This window comes from Bos grunniens, chromosome 20 (assembly GCF_055505025.1).
Source record: "Bos grunniens cultivar Pamir isolate PY7600 chromosome 20, Bosgru_T2T1.0, whole genome shotgun sequence".
Classification (NCBI taxonomy): domain Eukaryota; kingdom Metazoa; phylum Chordata; class Mammalia; order Artiodactyla; family Bovidae; genus Bos; species Bos grunniens.
The window spans coordinates 69,519,128-69,540,015 of NC_141184.1; the positions used below are offsets into that span (position 1 = coordinate 69,519,128).

General features: G+C 50.8%; 1 protein-coding gene across 3 annotated transcripts in view; it reads right to left on the bottom strand.

Moving 5' to 3' along the window:
- Positions 1 to 20,888, bottom strand: part of KCNIP1 (potassium voltage-gated channel interacting protein 1) — a 408,852-nt gene that overhangs the window by 251,899 nt on the left and 136,065 nt on the right. Inside the window, exon 1 of one of the 3 annotated variants that reach the window (XM_086361126.1) lies at positions 9,750 to 10,344. The exons of the other annotated variants lie outside the window; for them this stretch is intronic. Within the exon in view, the coding sequence (XP_086217252.1) occupies positions 9,750 to 9,810 (61 nt within the window). The 5' untranslated portion in view covers positions 9,811 to 10,344. Of the gene's footprint in view, positions 1 to 9,749; positions 10,345 to 20,888 lie in introns of those variants that run through there. 3 annotated transcript variants of the gene reach the window in all.

The following is a 20,888-nucleotide window of genomic DNA, read 5'->3' on the forward strand; positions in this document are numbered from 1 at the left end:
TGACCAGCCTGCTCTGCCACACTGAGCGCTGTCATCACACCCCTTGTGGAGAGAGGTCACTGGTTCCCGCGGCTCTGTCGGCACCTGGCCTGGGCTGCGGTCCTGGAAGCAAAGTAGACAAGGATGAACAGAGCTCCTCCATCAGACCTTCAGAGAGCACAGATCTTGGGGGTACGGCTAGGGTGATGGCTTGTGGAATCAAGATTCAGGATCTCTCTTGGCTGAAATAACATTTTAAATTAGCAAATTAAAAATGAATGGCTTCCCTTGTAGCTCACTCGGTAAAGAATCTGCCTGCAGTGCAGGAGACCAGGGTTCAATCCCTGGGTTGGGAAGATCCCCTGGAGAAGGAAATGGCAACCCACTCCAGTATCCCTGTCTAGAAAATCTCATGGACAGAGGAGCCTGGTGGGCTGCAGTCCATGGGGTCGCAAAGAGTCGGGCACTGAGAGTACATAATCCTGGTCTTCTGTTTCATTTAAGGGAAAAAAAAAATTAAAAAAAGGATCAACTGCAGAAATGCTCATCTGGGGAAATCTGACTTCCTGGCGATTCATATAAAAACAAGCAATAGCAAATGTCATGTTGTATATTAATGCATTTATACCGAATCTAGACAAATGGTACTGATGAACCTATTAGTAGGGCAGGAATAGAAGCTCAGATGTGGACAGATGTAGGCGGTGGGGGAAGGGGTGGGTACAAACTGAGAGACAGCATGGACACACACATGCTATCACAGGGAGAACAGCCAGCCAGTGGGGAGCCGCTGCATAACACAGGGAGCTCAGCTCGGGGCCCTGTGACAACTAAAGGGGTAAGGCGGGGTGGGGTGGGAGGCTAAAGAGGAAGAGGAATATTTGTATACTTACGGCTGACTCACATTGCTGTACAGCAGAAACTAACACAGCATTGTAAAACAATTATGTTGCCAAAAAAAAAGAGCAGTGAAGGGGAAGCCTGGGGTTCAAATCCCAGGGCTGACGCTCAAGCTGTGTGACTGTAGGCAGACTGCCTGTCTTCTCAGGACTTGTTTGGTTATCCTAAAATGAGACTTCAACCAGAAAGCTTCAAAAGTCCCTACCAGTTTGATATATAATCCTATAGTTACATATATACATATATGATACATACACACACACACACATACTATAATCTGTGCTCTAAGTCAATGCTTCTCCAACTTCAGGGGCCTCCAAGCCACCAGGAGATCCTGTTAAGATGTGGGATTCAGTAGGGGTCTGAGACTCTGCATTCCTAATGAGCTCCCAGCTGATGCAGAAGCTACTGGTATGAGGACCACGCTTTGAGTAGCATGGTTCCAAGACAGCGGTCATTTGCCTCTCACACACCTTTGCTATATTCAGACCTCTGTATCTTACATGCCTTGTTGTGTTGAATTCCCATCATGACTTTGGAGGTATTTACTATTGATATCTTAATTCTCTGGATGTTCACAGAGGCAAAGGCACCTGCCTGAGGTCAAATAGCTAATAACTGGCAGATCCAGGTTTTGAATCCAGGTCTGTCTAAACAAAACCATGTGTCCATACCTGCTATTCCACATACATGTGTGTGATACAGATTTAGGCCAATGTTTGGCTAAGAACGGGAAGGAAATTAATGCGAGAGCAGAAGGCAAACACGCCAGCAAGTTCTTGTATTTGTTTGTTTTGCAAAGATGACCACTCATCCACCCACTGACCCCTTCCTGCCTCTCGGGACCCCCTGAAAACACGGACTGATTCTGGTGCCTGATTCTAACAGCCTTGGAGGTATTTAAGTGTTCCATCCTTCTCTGACAGGCAATGATGGCTATAACAAAGGGAGAAGAATTTAGTTCACAGAAATGATGAGAGCAGAGGAGAGATGTTTAATCCTATTAATGAATCTGCTAATTGGCCTTCTGCCCCCAATCCTTTCATATTCAGGCATCCGATTAAATAGAAACAGATCCAGGGGTGGTTGGGGATGGGGTGAAAAGCACTTTTTTCAAGGCCTGCAGATGGTTTGGTGGCTCCACATGGCTAAATGAGGTGCTTAGCCTACCCCTGGATGCCTTCTCCCCCACCTCCACACACACCCCGTCTTGGCTTGAGGTGAGGTCAGGAGGGAGGAGGCTGGTGAGGTTAAGAGCTCAGGCTCTGGGGTCAGCCAGAATCAGGCTTTGCCCTCCATATGCTGTGAGACATACGGACAAGGCCCTTCCCTTCCTGGAACCTCAGTTTCCTTGTCAACAACATGGAAACTGTACTAGGGTTTGCTCTCCAGGGTTGGGTTGTTATTGTTGTCGTGTGTCCAACTTCTTGCGACTCCATGGACTGCAGCACTCAGGCTCCTCTATCCTTCACTATATCCCTGAGTTTGCTCAAACTCATGTCCATCGAGTCAGTGATGCCATCCAAACATTTCATCCTCTGTCGTCCCCTTCTCCTCCTGCCCTCAATCTTTCCCAGCACCAGGGTCATTCCCATGAGCTGGCTCTTTGGATCAGGTGGCCAAAGTATTGGGAGGAGGTTAATAAAATAACCCAGGAAAAGGTAGAGCAAAGTGCCCAGCAAAGAGCAAGGCCAGGTCAACGTTTGCCATCACTATTATTATTAACCCTGGTAGGTGATCCACCTTCTCCTGTCTCATCACTGGGAATTTTTTCCATCATCTAAAACTCACAGCTTCCCACAGGAATCACCAGAGAAACTGCCCAGGATTCTAGTGGCCATAGCTGTGATGGCTCTGGGGCCCAGAGGGGTGGACTTAGAGGTCACAGGTCCAAGGCACAGAGGTCACCAAGGAAGGCCCAGGCACAGTACAGATGGAGCAACAGCAGAGGAAGGGACCTGCCCTGAGATGGGACGAAAGGCAAGAGCAGAGCCAGTACTGCCTCGGGTTGCTAAATCACCTCACCTCCTGTGAAGTGCAGTGCTCACTGTCTCCTGGGGCCCCTCCACAGCCCTATCAGGGAGATAAGGGGGACGCTATCATGGTCCTCATTTCAGAGAGGAGGAAACTGAGGCTCAGAGAGGTTCATCTAAGAAGTCGCAGAGTCAGAGTTCGAGCCCAACTCTCTTACTTTAACCAGAGGTCCTAACCATTGCACACCCTATTCCTAACTCCCTGATCTGAGCTGAGTGTACTTCCCACTGCCCCTTACTGCCCCAGTGAAGCTTTCAGTTCCACCTGGAATAACAAGAATTAATCCAATGTTCTCTTCCCATGGCTAGGGTATGGGACGTCAGTGATGGCCCAACGGATGACAGCTACTCCCTAAAATGACCCATTTAAAACACCTGGAGGACAGAGAAGCATTTAAAGTCAGGTTGTCTGAAGGTCCCAGGGCTCTCTCAGTCAGTCTTTCAGACACACAGACACACACACAGAGACTCCTTCTCTCTCCCCTAATACTGTTCGTCCTCTGCCTGATGAATGGGAACATCACCTCCAGGGCCATCGTGCAGAACTTTGCAGCTCTTCTCCCCATGAGTAGCCCCGAATTCCTCATCTGTGCTGCCACATTCCTGTACTACTTGGAGCCATCAAGGACTCATACCCTGGTCTATCCATCCTTACCTCTGGGCAGACAACATCCATCAGCATCAGGCCTTGACAGGGGCCCTAGAATAAGACTCATTCCCTGAGAGCTAGTCAGAGAGATAAATGTGTACATCTGTAATCACATAATGCTTGGAACTGTAGCCAAGGGAAGGAGTGGTAACTGTAGGGGAGCAGGGCAGACAGAAATGTATTTTGCCTGCAAGAGCTTGGGAGCAGGTGATATTGAATGAGGCCTTAAAGGGTGTATCAGTCAGTCAGTCAGTTCAGTCGCTCAGTCGTGTCCGACTCTGCGACCCCATGAATCGCAGCATGCCAGGCCTCCCTGTCCATCCCCAACTCCTGGAGTTCACTCAAACTCACGTCCATCGAGTTGGTGATGCCATCCAGCCATCTCATCCTCTGTCGTCCCCTTCTCCTCCTGCCCCAATCCCTCCCAGCATCAGAGTCTTTTCCAATGAGTCAACTCTTCGCATGAGGTGGCCAAAGTACTGGAGTTTCAGCTTTAGCATCATTCCTTCCAAAGAACACCCAGGGCTGATCTCCTTTAGAAAGGGTGTATAGGAGTTTGCAATAAACAGGGAGGAGGAAGTGGAAGAAGAGTGGGGAGGCCAAAGGGAATCTCAGGTGGAGACATCAGGGAAGCAATGTTAAAGGACACATGGGATTGTTTAGTGAACAAGCAACTAAGTGGACAGATACACGGATTTTTAAATCTCAGACAAAATAAAGGGCAACGTGAAACACAAGGGAGCCCACTGTGGGTCAGTCTTCACTTTAGGTTTTGAATGAATCAACAAAAGAGTGAAAGCTGAGAGATACTTTCCCACCTTCCCCAAAGACACCACACTCCTACTGATATCCCCAAAAAAAGTGACCAGGACTCTTCTTAACTGAGTTTATAATTTTCAGCTCTCTAAGAAGCAGCACCTCGTATATGTTTACTGGTAACTAGCTGAACTAAGGTTTCCTGTATCGCTGACTCCTTCCACGTTTCACAGTAGGGGGCTTAGATCCGGGACTTGGGGAGCAGGACTATCAATGCTCTTCATGCAAAGACAGTCTGCTATCATAGCCTTTCTGGGACTTCATTCACCATTCATCAGTTTGTAGATTCATGCGTGCACTCATTCCTTCAGTCATTCATTTGATCCTCCATTTGCTTCTCACTCATCTATTCATTTCTTTATCTCTTCATTCTCTCACTCACTTATAGTGTAGGTACCCATTTGCACCTTCACAAAGCAAAGCCTTTTTAGATACACAAAGAGGTCTAAGACACGGTCCTTTTCTGGGGGCCAAAAACTCCCACTGATTTTAGGCAGCAGTCCTTTCACGCCCATCCTTCAGTCTTTCCCATCTCCTGATCCTTATTTGCCTTGAGCTCCAATGACTCTCTTCTGGGATGGAGGGACCAGAGCTGTGCCTGACCCTGGGTGTGGTCTCCCACACTTATGTGACTCTCAGGGCGCTGGCAAACAGGAACACTGCTCTCAGCATTTCCCTGCTAAATGGTAAACAGGCTTAGTACAGTCCCTGGACAAAGCTAATTCAAAGCCAGCAGACCAAATAACAGAATTCATTTCAGGGAAAGGGCTGGTAACTGAAATTCCAGAGGGAAGCTAACTTTTCCTCCGGGCTCTGCAATTCTAGGAAATAACAGAGAATGGCCAAGCATTCCATTACTTATAAATTCCTCCATGGAAGATTTATGGAATGCCTACTATGTGCAAGGAATGAAGATGGGAGCTGTGAAGAATGATTCTGAGTAACTCAAAGTTGACATTCTGAGGGTGGGGGGAGGGGTTAAACCTCCATCAGTTGCCTTATTTAAAGCATGACTTGAGAGTCAGGAGTATGTACCTCTAAAAGATTAAGGAATTTAGATGGGAGAAGTTGCTTCTTTCTGAGGCTTGGGGAAGCCTTCCTGAATGTAGAAATAGCTGAGTGGGAACTTGGAATGTGAGTTGAATTTTAACTATTAGACAAGGAAGCGGGGGAAAGGGTAACACAGAGCTAAAAGGACAGACAAAGATGCAGAAATAGGTAATACTCAAGACATGAACACCCCTGCACAGCAGCATTCCTCTTTCAGACATAAGAACGCTGGCATCCCCAAGGGGAGGTGACTTCCAAGGGCCCTGAGCCCAGAGCACTGCCGCTCTCCGTCTCGTCGCCTCCCGCCATCTCCCGGACTGTGCCTCGCTGGGCATGCTGCTCTGAGAACCGACCAAACCTGACCTCAGCAGGAGCATGCTCCCACAGGGTCTTTAAAATTCCACGATGCTCACTGATCTAGGAGTGAGGGGAACGGTCCCGCATTTGTCTCTAATCTGCCATGTGGCCTCAGAAAAAGCATCTAAAAGCCATGAGACTTTGTTGGCTCATCTGTTCAACGAACACCCTGGAGACCCCAGGCTCAGCCCTTGCTGAAGGCTCTGAATGCTTTCCCACGACCACGGAGGACGGACAGCCCAGCCACCCCTACAGTGTGATGCTCCCCCTAAATTCTCTTGCCCCTCCCTCCACAGGTCCAGCTGCTGCCCCTGTGCAATCCTCCTCTAATCACCCCTGACCTGCCAGCCCTTTAAGCCCAGGGCTGTGTCTTTTGTATGATAAGCACATACAAAACTGTTAGAGCCAGAAACCCTATCTGGAATGCAGAGTCTGAATCTCTAAAGCAGGACTTCTCCCATTCTTAATTAAAGACAAAGATTCCAAACAGAGAGAAGGACAGGAAATTAATGTGAAAGTTTTTCATTCAGTGACATAGCTCTTAAATTATTTTAGATTTCTATTGCCTTCTGGAAGCTCTCCCTGAACACCTAGGTTGGGCTAGGCACATCCCTGCCCTCAGCACTAAATCTTGTGGAGCTTTATATGTATTTGATTCCAAACTATATTTCCAAAACACGCAGGGCATGTGTTGACTAAGATACAATGCTTTCAGGAACAGCCACAAAGCAGAGGCCAGCAGCGGCTGCGGCAATAGGACCAGCATCTGAGCACATGGAATTTAGGTCCCAGTTTCCTGGACACGGCAGAAAGAAGGCTCCAGAAATGAGTGGTGAGCATTCCCACAGGCACACACTACTTCCAGCATGGCTTACTCTAGGCATTTGGAAGCTCCAAACAGTAGAGCCATAAATTGAATAGTGGTTAAAATTTGCTGACTACGTATCATGTGGCAGCGCTTGTGCTAAGCATTTGATTTACATTATCCTGAAACCCACACAACACAACAGCTATTTTAAGATTGTAACTACTACTGTCCCTGTTTTCTAGTTGAGAAAAATAAGGCTTAGTCATACAGTTAGTAAGTGGTAGCGCCTGGATTTGAACTCAGCAGGAAGATGGATTCCTGAGTTGAAAAATCTCCACCACTCTCTTCTGACTGCTTCTAATTAGATCTGAGCCTGAGGTCTCAGAGATCATAGTGGCAGCTCTGAGAAGAACATCAGCAATAGAAATCTTCAAATTTGAGAACCGGATGGAAGCTGAGAAAATGTCTCATGTAATTTTCCCCTTTAACAAAGGTGAAACTGAGGTTGCCATGGGGCAGAGATCTGACCAGAAAGTGATCTCTGATCACTAGCCTTTCCAGTCAGTTTCCAAGCCCTCGCCTCTCTGCAGAAAGGGTCTTCTGCTGATCAGCCTTCCACCGAGCAACACAAGAAGATAAGTCATTGCTCCAGGGAAGATGCTTGGAGGAATGTATGGAACTGTGTATGCGAGTGTGCTAAGTCGCTTCAGTCATGTCTAACTCTTTGTGACCTGATGGACTGTAGGTCACCAGGCTCCTCTGTCCATGGGATTCTCCTGGCAAGAGTACTAGAGTGGGCCATCCCGCCCTCCTCCAGGGGGTCTTCCCCACCTGCATCTCTTACGTCTCCTGCATTGGGAGGCAGGTTCTTTACTATTAGCCCCACCTGGAAAGCCTGTGTGGAGCTGGAGGCCCAGACAATCCCAGCCAGTGTGCAGGGGCTTTGTGCGAGTGGGGCTGAGTGGATACCCCGGGCTCAGGCAGCTTGTCAATAGCCCTGGACCTGCACTGAGCTTCAAACAAGCATTATTCTGAGAGTTAAGTGAAAATGGGTGGATAAAGCACCTACCACTGTGTCAGGCACACAGTGGGGGCTCGCTGAGTGCTGGTGTCCCCTCTTTCCTTCCTTAGACTCTTAGGAGAGAGAAGCAAGGAGCTCTGGCCTCTGGGAATCCTGCAGGAATTTGTCTGGGATGACCTGGAGTTTTGAGTAGGAAAAGGGAATGGTGGATGGCAATATCTGAGTGATGCCTGAGCTCTTCATCTCTGCCCGATCCTTTGTGAGGACTGTATCCTCTGTGTCCTTCATATCCATCATTCAGTTGACCTTGGCATCTTTCAACAGTCTCCTCTGGGTCCCTGGTGGGTGCAGCGAACACAGTAATCCACGCATGGTCCTCCTTCTCTCTACTTCCTCCACAACCTGTTTTCTGCCTGGAGACAGTATGCCTGTCCATTTTATGGATAAGAAAACTCAGGCTTAGACAGGTGGAGGGATTTTCCTGAAGTCACATAAGAAGGGAGTGATGGGCCTGAGGTTTGCACCCAGACTGTTGGGCTCTAGGGTCCAAGATCTTTCTGTGACACCTAGCTGCCTCCCAGGATGCAAATCCTGAGTTTCTTGTCCCCACAGTACTTTGGCCTCTGGGACCTCATGGTGGTCGGATGGTGGTGGGGGTGGGGGGGCGGGGAAGTCCAGGATTTGGCGCTGAACTTTGTCCCCACTCATCCATGAGGAGTGGGGCTCAATGTCAAGGTTGTAGTCCAAGGCTTGCAGACCTCTCCTGCGTAGGAATGGTAAGAAGGCCACCAGTCCCTTTCCTGCCAGAAGGATGTATAACTCAGCTGGACATATGGGCGGAGGCCTCTTTCCCATGTTCTAGGCTCTGAATGCCAACCCAGCTTCGTCACCTAAGATCCTCACGCAGAGATCTTATTCCTCAGTATTCAGCAGCCTGAGGTCTCTGTGGACTGGGCCAGATGCCAAGACCCCTCGTTGAGAAGTTATTCTTCAAGAGGTAGCTCTATGATGCAGACTTCCCTAGTGAACCGGAAGACCAACCAAGTCCTGACAATGGATTCACTGTGAGCCCTGGGGTCCACCATTATCCTAACGCTGATCTAATCACCAGCCAGCATAAGGGATAGCTCTAAGCCTACCTGGAGCCAGAACCTGGGCTCCAACAGCAGAACTTAGAGGTTTAATGGTTAGGTAACTTAAAATCTTTCTACCACTCACAAGAATATTCGAGCATAAAATCCGAACAAACCGAACCCACATATTCTTTTTCCTAACTGCATGCAGTGTCTTTATTCCAACAACCAACTTTCAAGCAGGTGGAGAGGAGGTCTGTATAGACCCCTGTGGTGCAACACGTTTTCCCCAACTTCCCGTGGACCCGCTGGGCAACTGTGCCACTGGTGAGACTAGGCTTATCTCAGCTGGCACCCAGGCAGAGAAGGGACTCCAAGATATTATGCTTTCTAATCCCCGATGTTAGCTCACCTCTCCACCAGACCTTGACAGTGCCCTCAGCTCCTCAGCGGTGCCCAGAGAGTGGCAGCATCTTGTGTGATGCCCTGGCTCCTGACGCCCTGAGCCACCAGCACACAGCCTTGGAAGTTTTACCACCTGACTGCAGCTGACTCCTTTTGGCTTGCAGAGGCTTATTAGGGTGGGCAGACAACACTCTCTCCCTGATGACCGGCCCCCAGGTCTGCATGGCATCGCTGCCCCGAAGGGAGTTCAGTGTGAATGTGCAGGCACCCTCCCCAGATGCCCACAGCCGTCTATGGGAATGGGGAGAGCTTCTCAACATTTACACCCAGATAATTCAGCGGCTCCCCCGGACCTGAATTTGCCTCTGCCTTCTGCGCTGAGAGATTCCCCCAGGAGTACGGTCGTAGTACCTAGTGTCCCAGAGAGGTCCCGTGGTCCCTGAAGTCCGAATCCACTCTGGCCCTCTCCTCTGCGAGCTCACCTACGTTCACACGAATCCTCCCGCCCGATTCTTACTCCTGTGGATACAGGAACCTAAACCTACTCTTCATGGAGAGGGGGGTCCGGGCCAAGGGGAACAGGTGGCACACCCCTGCACAGCACCGAGCACCCCCCCAAACCAGCCAGGGGAACAAAAAGAAGAAGGAGGTGGCTTACCTTTCGAGGGTCGTCTTTGTTTGGTTTGCAGAGAGGAGAAGGTGCCCATGACGGCCCCCATGACAGCGAAGACTTGTGTGCGACTTGGGACCTCGGGCCCTGCCCCTCCCCTCCTCTGGAAGGAAAGCAGTGTGGATTTTCCACTCCGAATTGGAGGAGATTAAAAAAAAAAAAAAAGCACCCGGCAGCTTGCTGCAGCTTGGTATTCAGCGAGTGTGGGGCTGGGGCTCTGGGAGCCTTTCCTTTCCTTCTTCGGCCCCGCACATGCACTGACTCACAGGGCTAGCGGCTCCTCGCGAGCCTCCGGACCCGAGCCCGGCCGCTCCCCTCGCCGAGGGTGGAGGACGATGAAGCCTGTCTGGCGCTGGACACCGGGCCGGCGCTCCCGCGCGGCCGAAGCTCCCGAGCCAGCGCCGCGTGCGGTGCGGGAGCCGCGCTCGCCCGCCCCTCCTGCCGCACGCTCCGCTCCCCTCCCGGCGCTCGGGCTGGGTCTCGGGGGGCCGAGTACCAATCATGAATGAACAGAGCAGGGACGGCGTAGAGCGGAGCCGCGCGCCTGCCTGCCTGCCTGCCGCGCTCCAGGCGAGTCTGAGCCGCTCGCAGAAAGCGGCAGGCGGGCAGCCCCGGAGGGGCGGGGCGGGGCCGGAGCGCACGGGGGCGCCGGGGGCTGAGGTCTGGCGCATGGGTGGGGTTCAGGGGGAGGCAGATTACCCCTCCGGAGAACGTGTGTGTGGCCCGTGTGGGGTGCGTTGTTTCATTTGTCTTCAGGGAAAATCTTATTTAATCCACTTCCTGAATTCACGGGGTGAGAAAAAAGTCTGCTCCACCCAGGGAGGGGTGTATAAGGGTAAGTCCAACTGGGATGTCTTTTTTCCCCAGTAGTCATCTATGGAGGTGAGAGTTGGACCATAAAGAAAGCTGAGCGCCGAAGAATTGATGCTTTTGAACTGTGGTGTTGGAGAAGACTCTTGAGAGGCCCTTGGACTGCAAGGAGATCCAACCTGTCAATACTAAAGGAAATCAGTCCTGAATATTCATCGAAAGGACCGATGCTGAAGCTGAAGCTCCAATACTTTGGCCACCTGGTATGAAGGGCCAACTCATGATGCTGGGAAAGATTGAAGGCAGGAGGAGAAGGGGATGACAGAGGATGAGATGGTTGAATGGCATCACCGACTCGATGGACATGAGTTTGGGCAAGCTCTGGGGGTTGGTGAAGGACAAGGAAGCCTGGTGTTCTGTAGTCCTGCTGCTGCTGCTAAGTCTCGTCAGTCGTGTCCGACTCTGTGTGACCCCATGGATGGCAGCCCACCAGGCTCCCCCGTCCCTGGGATTCTCCAGGCAAGAACACTGGAGTGGGTTGCCATTTCCTTCTCCAATGCATGAAAGTGAAAAGTGAAAGTGAAGTCGCTCAGTCGTGCCCGACTCTTAGCGACCCCATGGACTGCAGCCTACTAGGCTCCTCCATCCATGGGATTTTCCAGGCAAGAGTACTGGAGTGGGGTGCCATTGCCTTCTCCGGTGCTGCAATCCCTGGGGTCACAAAGAGTCAGACATGACTGAGCAACTGTACAACAAAGGGCAAGAAATTTCCCTGAAGTTTCCCAGCCAGGATGTGGGATTAGAACTTGGAGCCTGGGGCTCTGTCCTGGGAACCTCCTGGGAACACTCCTGTTGGCACATGAGGACAACTGTGGGCCACTGAGCTGGGGAGCTCACCTCTGGGTCCCACCAGATTTAAAGCCTCAGGTCTCCTAACTAGCAAGCAGTGCAGGGCTTCTCTATGGCTCTGAGTTCTGGAATCCTGGATAATGGAGCAGAACAGGTAGGAGCTGGCCCTACCTCCTTCCTGCCCTCCCTGTTGAGGAAGAGGGGTAGGGGTGGGGGTGGGGCTGAAGCCTGGGATACAACAGGACCTAGGATGGCCAGGACTTAAGGAACAGAGGGGTCATTGCTGGGGAGGGGGGTGATGGAGCCTCACTGCAGCCTCCAGGTCTCTCAGGTGTCTCTGGACGGAGCACCAAGCCACTTCACCTGCAGCCTCTGCTCATCTCCGCACTACCTGAGTGACCAGGATTGGCCCTTGAGACTTTACTAAAGGCTGCTGCTACTGCTAAGTCACTTCAGTCGTGTCCGACTCTGTGCAACCCCATAGACGGCAGCCCACCAGGCTCCCCCGTCCCTGGGATTCTCTAGGCAAGAACACTGGCGTGGGTTGCCATTTCCTTCTCCAATGCATGAAAGTGAAAAGTGAAAGTAAAGTCGCTCAGTCGTGTCTGACTCTTAGCGACCCCATGGATTGCAGCCTACCAGGCTCCTCGCCATTATCTCATTTCCTCCACCCCCAAGGCTCTTTAAAGAAGCACTGAAAGTCGCTCAGTCTTGTCTGACTCTTTGTGACCCCATGTACTATACCCTGCCAGGATCCTCTATGCATGGAATTCTCCAGGCAAGAATATTGGAATGGGTAGCTGTTCCCTTCTCCAAGGGATCTTCCCAACCCAGGGATTGAACCCAGGTCTGCTGCATTGCAGACCAATTCTTTACTGTTTGAGCCACCAGGAAAGCCCTTGAAGAAGCAGAGTACAGATAAATCGCAAGAGAGAACTCCATGGAGACAGCGGGAGCCTCCCATCAGTCCCCTGGCTGTAGGGGCCCTTTATCCTGCTGTTCTGAACGGTGTACTCACTAAGGTGATCTCGGCCAGCTCCAACCAACCTTGGTTTCAATGGCTGCGGCTCCCTCTACCCTGGAAGGTAAGCCAGCTCACACACTGTCTCCAACTCTGACCCCTCCCTCATGCATCCTGTTATGGACTAAATGTTTATGTCTTCCCCGAGTTCATATGTTGGAACCCTAATCTCCAGAATGATGGTATATGGAGATGCAACCTCTAAGGAAGTGATGAAGATTTAAATGAGGTCATAAGGGTGGGGCCCTGACCCTGTGGAATTAGTGTCCTTACTGCCCACAGAACAGGCATCAGATCCCCACCGCCACCACATGATCAAGGAAAGACCATGTGCATACACAGCAAGAAGGCAGCCATCTGCAACCCATGGGGAGAGCTCTCACTGGACACAATCTCTGCCGGCACCTCACCTGAATCTTGGACTTCTAGTCTCCAAAATGAGAAAATAAATTTCTGTTGTTTAAGCCATCCAGTCTGTGGCATCTTGTTATAGCAGCCTGAGCAGACAAATACACAGTCACAGCCTGTCTACACCCTCAGAAGTCTCTGGAGCCAAGGTCTTGCTTTCCCTCTGACATGAACAGCTATATAGGGCTCCCTAGGCCACCCCCAGGAGGCTGTTCAGGGGGGAAAGGATAAGATGGTCAGAGACCCGCAGAGATCCTGCTGAAGCACAGTGCACTTGTCTGTTTTCGTGACACACAAGCTGTGTTCCTTGCTTCCCTTGCTCATCACTGCTCCTCCAGTCATTCTCCTCCCATCCTTGTGGACAAGGGCAGATCACTGAGTTCCCACCACACATGGAGGCAGCAGTGTCAGATTAAGAGCATGAATCTGGGGAGGGGGTTGCTGCTAGATGTGGGTTCAATTCCCAGCTTTGTCCCTTATTAGCTGTATGGCTTTGGGCCTGATAAGTCCTTTCTCTGAACCCTATGTTCCCCTTCTGTGGTTGGCATTAGTACCTACCTTGTAGTATTGTACGGGCTTCCCTGATGGCTCAGTGGGTAAAGAATCCACCTGCGATACAAGAGGCACAGGAGACGCAGGTTCCATCCCTGGGTTGAGAAGATCCCCTGGAGTAGGAAATGGCAATCCACTCCAGTATTCTTGCCTGGCAAATACCATGGACAGGGGAACCCGGCAGGATACAGTCCGTGGGGTCACAAAGAGACATGACTGAGCACAGGACACGCACAGTATTGCCATAAGGGCAGTGCAGTCGTGTGTGTGAGGCCCTTGGTGTGTGCCCAGCACAGAGCATGATGGCCAGGGAGAGTGCACCGCTGCTGCCTGGCTGCCTGGGGCCAGGCGTGAGCCGTGTGAAAAGCGAGGAAGCCACCGCCTTCCCCTCGGCTTCCATCTTTGCTCTTCATCTGTTTCAGAGGAAATCTATTCTCAGGATCCCCATCTGGTATTAAAAGACTCAGATTAGTTAAGGAAGGGAATGTGGTTGGCACCTGATTATGTGCAATTCAGCACTCTGCTAGCTGCTGTCTTCTACCATTTCCCAAATGTTCCACATGCATAAGTCTGGCCTCCTTGAATAGATTGTGAGCTGTTAGAAAGCAAAGCATACACCCCTTCCCCTGGCCTCCTCCCAGCATGGCTCAGCCTGGCCCAGGACATCTTGAGTGTCCCACAGATACTCTCACTGAGGTCACTCAGGGAGGGGAAAGGGGCCCACCCCACTTCTCTTTCTGCTCGTGAATTTAGACTGGACTGCTCCATCTGTAAAATGTGAACAGGCCTCCTTCAAGTTTTGGTATGAGGGATGGGTTGGATAAAGTAAAAGAAAAATGTTTTATCTCTCTGTAAATCACTCTGCAAATACCCTTTATTATTTGTTCTGGGGTTACTTTAGGTATTCATTTATTCATTCATTCAACATATATTTATTGGGACTTCCCTGGTGATCCAGTGATTAAGACTTCACCTTTCCATGCAGGGAGTGTGAGTTTAATCCCTGGTCAGAGAGCTAAGATCCCACTGCCTCATGGCCAAAACATAAAATGGAAGCAATATTGTAATAAATTAAATAAAGACTTTAAAAATAGTCCACATCAAAAAAAAACTACTTAAATAGACACTTTGAAAAAAAAAAGTGTATATTTATTAAGCAACATCTACTTGCTAGGCATTATTCTAAACACATGGATCAGTACTGAATGAGAAGAAGCAAGAGTCCCTGCCTTTTGGAGCTGATCTAGGGCTGAGGGCAGTCAGATGCTCGCATCTTTACAAACAGCAATCAGGAGGGAGTGAGTGAATATGGAATAAGGTGGTGGCGGATGCTCAGAAGCCAGGTAAGATAACTTTTTGCAAACTACAGGTGATGTCACAAGTACAGATAGATGTCCAGAGGGCAGGGAAGCAGATAGAGCTTTCAACTCAGGGACATCAGGCTTCAAATGTGGGGTTTGTTTTGTGACCTTGAGCATGTTTTTTTGATCTTTGAAAGCTTCACTCTCTGCACATTTGCAAGAGGAACAATCCCACCAATGTCACTGGCAGGATGAGATTAAAACCAATTGTGATAGCAAAAGCACTCGGCACAGGGTTTCCCTGCCTGGAGCACAGTCCTGGCTCAGAATGTGCTAACTTTATTCCTCAGTCTCCTCCTTGGGTCTCCTTTGCAAGCACTTTCTTCCCCACCTTCCTAGGAGCTAGAAAAGACCTTAGTGTAAGATCTGAGCTTGGGAAGTGACTCTCCCGGGCCATGTCCTCATGCAGCAAGCGTGGCCTCATCTGTCGAGGCTGATTATGCCCCTTGAGGGAGAAAGGCTGATGTGGACTGCGAGGGGGGTGCAAGGGAAACCAGGACCCAGGCTCTGCCCTTCACGTCCTGACAGCTGCACTGCCTCAAGGGTTCCCCCTTCATGCTCCAGTGCTGGAACAGTCTCCACCAGGGGCTGAGATGAGTTCAGACAGAGTGCAGCCACCCACGCAGCCTAGACACTGGCAGCAAAGCCCTTCTGAGTTACCCAGATCCAGGGAGGGGGAAATGACGTGCCAGAGCACCTCAGCTTGCATTATCTGAAACAGCATTACACGTTGTGGAGGTCAGGGAAGTCATGGGTGCCACACTAGACCTAGCATAATGCAGGTGCTTCATGAACTTGATCAAATGGCTCTCAGGGAGTGGATGGGAGGATGGCTGGAAGGAGGAAGGGTGAAGAGGTGGAGTAAAATGTTCACACATGTTTAAATACCCGATGAAAACTGTGACACTTCTTTCCCAAAAGAACAGGGCATGCTTGCACTCACAATTGGCATTAAGTTTTGTGGTGTTCACTAATCCCTATTGAAGCACATTTATGGACACCTGGTTAAGAAAATCTTTCCTCAGGAGGAGAGACTGTATGAAGGGATTTGACCCAGCCACTTCTTAGTTGAGCTTAACTTCTCTAAGACTCAGTTTCAACTTCTGTAAAATGGAGGTAATAATTATGCCAGTTGCTTAGGGTTGTTGTGAGGGTTGAATGAGAAGCATTCAAGTGCTTTAGCATAGTGACTGGCAGATTGCAAGGCTCCAGGAAGGATGCTCATCATCATCATTAACATCATTATTAAACTTTGTTCACTCACTCATTCATTCAGTCACAATTTGATGAGTGCATTTAGTGAGCACCTCCTGTTTATCACACTCTAAGTGGGTCTCTGGGTTGCAGAAGTTGATGCTCACTGGCTTGGAGAACTCACAGTCCAAGGGACAAAGGACAGATACACACCCCCTATAACATCCCAGACTTTGTCAAGAAACAGTGGGAATGACCTCTCTAGCTCTGCCAAGTGAACAAAGTGTGAAAGTGCAAGCATTAATCATTCAGTCATCTCTGACTTTTTGCAATCACATGGACTGTAGCCCTCCAGGCTCCTCTGTCCATGGGATTCTCCAGGCAAGAGTACTGGAGTGGGTTGCCATTCCCTTCCCCAGGGGATCTTTCCAACCCAGGGATCAAACCCAGGTTTCCCACATTGCAGGCAGATTCTTTACCATCTGAGCCACCAGGGAAGCCCACCAGTGAAGAAATAGGCCCTTAAACGCGGTCAGGCTGGCTTGCCCCACTCTAAGTCCCACCCCAAAGTCTGGACTCTGCAAGGTTAGGGGCCTAGGGCAGCTTAGGAGGTCAAAAGTCAGAGTGGAGGTGGGGTGGAGACAACAAGTGTGGAACTGGGTAGCAAGAGATGGGGCAGGAGGTTGAGCTGAGAGTTAGGGGCAGAGCGAGGCTGAAGTGGGGTAGAGGTGGCCCTGATAATTGTCATAGTGGCAGGGTGGACAGGTGACACTGAAATGATTGGGGCAATGGGGACAGAAGTCTTGGGCAGGATTTCTTATCTGTACAAAATATGGATTCATCGGTTCAGTTCAGTCACTCAGTCGTGTCTGACTCTTTGCAACCCCATGGACTGCAGGATACCAGGCTTCCCTGTCCATCACCAACTCCTGGAGCCTACTCAAACTCATGTCAATTGTATCGGTGATGCCATCCAACCATCTCATCCTCTGTCGTCCCCTTCTCCTCCCACCTTCAATCATTCCCAGCATCAGGGTCTTTTCCAATGAGTTGGTTCTTAGCATCAGGTGGCCAAAATATTGGAGTTTCAGCTTCAGCATCAGATTATTTACCCAAGATTATGGATTCATGCTGCTGCTAAGTTGCTTCAGTCATGTCTGACTCTGTGCGACCCCATAGACGGCAGCCCACAAGGTTCCCCCATCCCTGGGTTCTCCAGGCAAGAACACTGGAGTGGGTTGCCATTTCCTTCTCCAGTGCATGAAAGTGAAAAGTGAAACTGAAGTCGCTTAGTCGTGTCCGACTCTTAGTGACCCCATGGACTACAGCCCACCAGGCCCTCCGTCCATGGGATTTTCCAGGCAAGAGTACTGGAGTGGGGTGCCATTGCCTTCTCCAATGGATTCATAATCTTGGGTAAATGTTCAGGAGTCAACTGCATTCATGCCCCTTCTTTATTCTCCTTAGGTTATATAACAATTACGTTAGCAATGGTAGCCACCATCTATGGAATTCTTACTATATGCTGGTCACATACCCAGTCCTTCTTATTCATTTCAGGACCCCGTAAGGTAGGTACTCTCGTTATGCCCCATTTTATAAATGAGGCAAACAAAGCAAGTCAGGTTGAGTGACCTGCCCAGCATCACACAGCAAATAAGTGGTGGAACTAGTCTTGAACTTAGATGATCTGACTTCAGAGCCCACACTGCCTGTCTGGCCCCAAGTCCTCCAGCTGCTGTTGCAACTGATTTCTGCTAGCACAGTTTCTCTGGGGATTCACAGCAATGGTCTGGCATCTTAGAGCTGAGGGACGGATAAGGAGAGGAGTCTGGCCCTAAGGGCTGCTCTCACCCATACCCTTGGTGCCTGGGGGCTGCAGCTATGGCCACCGGCCGCTGGGCCACCAGCCTAGAGGCACTCTGGGCCTGTTTTCACTCCAGGGCTTCTCCAGGCCAGAGGCCCCCGGAAAAAGTGAGCAGGGAGGGGAGGCGGGAGCAGCAGCCGTGCCGTGCGATGATTAGTAGTGATGCCAGCGATGAGCGCCCCTGGCCCTGCATGGCCGGCTGATCCCGTCAGCGCGGGCTCCCAGCTCACCAGCACCGCTGCAGCAGCTGGAGCCTGAAGAGGGAGGAAGGAACGTGGAGCAGACTCGTGGCTGCTGTCGTCCTGGGGGCTGCCTCTGGGACAGGGCTGCAGAACAGAGGCCACTTAAAACTACCAGCTCTCAGCCGATGTTTCCTGTGCTTCGTCCTTTGACCACACACCCTGCTCCACAGTCGAGACTTGTGCCATTTACTGCCTGGGTAGAGATGACATAGAATCAATGCAGTCACCTTCTGGGATTTTGACTTACAAAGACTCTGGTTTAAGATGAAAGGCCAGTTGGAGAGCAGGGCCAAGACATGTGTTCTTGGCCCACAACGGGCACAGCATTCAGCCCTGAAACCCCAGACTGTGGAGAAGTCAGGGAACTGGGGATGCCTCACCCACTTCCTAAGTAGAACCGGGTCAGTGGACACAGCCCTGAGTCCCTCTTCCAGTCCCACCAGCCCTCTATATGGGCAGTGTGTCTTTTTTACTGGCCTGTGCATCTTTTCTGCTGAGTCTGGCAAGAAGAAGACTCTTTCCCCTGCCCCAGGAAGGGCATGGCCCAGAAAACCCCAGAGAACCAGCAAACCTTGGTTCCAGGATGGGGGGCCCAGCTGTGACCTGGGTGGCACTGTGACCACAGAATGTACAGGGGCCAGGATTCCCAGAGACTGCCTGCAGAGGTGCCAGGCTGCACATTGATGATAAAGTCCACCCCACAACTCGGTTCTTCATAGTAAGCCCCCAGAAGAATGTTCAGGCAAATCTGAGGGGTTGCAGCATCCTAAGTTTATTGAGATTTCATTTCTGCCCCCATCCCCTAAAATGCAAACTTGGAATAGAAATTAAGTTCAGCAATTTAAGAAATAAGCAAAGTAGTAGTCATGTATAGATGTGAAAGTTGGATCATAAAGAAGGCAGAGTGCTGTAAAATTGATGCTTTCAAACTCTGGTGTTGGAGAAGACTCTTGAGAGTCCCTAGGACTTCAAGGAGATCAAACCAGTCCACCCTAAAGGAAATCAACCCTGAATATTCTTTGGAAGGACTGATGCTGAAGCTGAAACTCCAATATTTTGGCCACCTGATGTGAAGAGCCGACTCATTGGAAAAGACCCTGATGCTGGGAAAAAATTGAGGGCAGGAGGAGAAGGGTACGACAGAGGATGAGATGGTTGGATAGCATCATCAACTCGATGGACATGAGTTTGAACAAGCTCTGGGATGTTGAAGGACAGGGAAGCCTGGGGTGCTGCAGTCCATGGGATCACAAAGAGTCGGACATGACTGAGTAACTGAAACACAACATCAAACACTTCTGGCATAACTGAAGAGGTTGGCTGAAATTCTTATCTACTCAAAAAGCGATTCTCACCATACCACAATGGCTCTGCTCTTGTGTCCATTTTACAGATTAGCAAACTGAGGGGCAGAGAGGGATGTGATTTGCCCGGGGCCACAAAGCTGGACTGGGCTGTAGCGTTAGGGTGTGAACCCAGTTCTATCTGTTCTCAAAGCTCATGCCGTTAACCCAGCAAGGGAAAACCACAGTGGATGGGGGAAGGGACGAGAAGGAAGTCAGAGGACACAGAGAAGCAGCAGAAGAGCCGGAGGGGCAGTGGGGCTCTCCACTCACTCTCCCTCCTGCGATGGCTGTCCTGGGTCACAGGAGGATGGCCGCGAAGAGTCTCTGTGTTGGCTCAGAGGCCACCGCAGACATGGGCACTGCAGCTGGCCCCTGGTCACCTGGCCTGTGGGTGGCGGGTGGTGGGGAAGGCAGACGCAGCACCTCCAGGAGCAGGGACATCCCCCGTGCTCCCCAGGCACCCCCGGTAACCCCTTTCTGAGAAGTCAGGCTGGCCCTCTCCCCACCCCTCCCCCTGGGCTGAGGCCCCCTTCCCAGGCTGCCACAAGACACTGGCTTGACAGCAGCAGCATTTCCAGATGATTTCTCTTTCTGTTGTCTTTTCCTGCACTGGGCTGGCCCCTAGTGACTGAGAGGGCTGGTCTCTCTAGCTGGTGCTAATTGACAGTCCAGGGCTCTCTTTCTCTGGACTGCCATTTGCGTGGTGCATTAGTATTCGTGCCCGCAGCTCAGGGCTGTTCTGGATGGCAGATGCTGTGCGGATGAGTGGCGTGCCATAAAGACTTGAAGCGGTTTGCTGGAATCCAGGCCACTGAATAAGAGGACATGGAGGAAGGCTGCAGACAACACCGGGCTCCTCACCTGCTTTCCGCTTCCCATGCTGTCACACCTGGAGTCTGCCGTTTCTGCCACGTATGTATGAGATCCCGGCCAACCCCTCCAGTGGTCTGACCGGCATCCGCTCAGCCCCTGCTCTGCTCCACCTGGCCCATCTTGGTGCCAAAGATGCAGAGAGAGGTGAAGTGTCTTGCTCCTGGCCCTAAGAAAGCTCACAGTCCTGTGAGGACAGTGGCATATTAGCCATTAGAAGGTGGGCATGAGCCCCAGGTAATCAGCTCAGAGCTCTATAGTGGCTCAGAAAAGGGACATCTAATTCAACCCAAAGAAGAAGAGTGGGGTAAGGGAGGGCAGTCAGGCATAGCTTCTCAAAAGCAGAGATGCTGGGTCTTCAAAAACGAGTCGGAACTTGCCAGCCAAACCCCACTGTGAACACATGGCTGTGCTTTGTAACTGGACCCACAAGAGCCACATTCCAGCTCACTCCCGCAGTAGTGCCCCCATGGGCAGAGCATCACCAACTCCATCTATGGATTTCCCGAACCTACAGATGGATGGACTTTGGGGAAAGCTGGTCCATCCACCATGGGTGACGACGTGATAAAACCCATGAGAGGTGATTGAAGTGAACGATGGAATC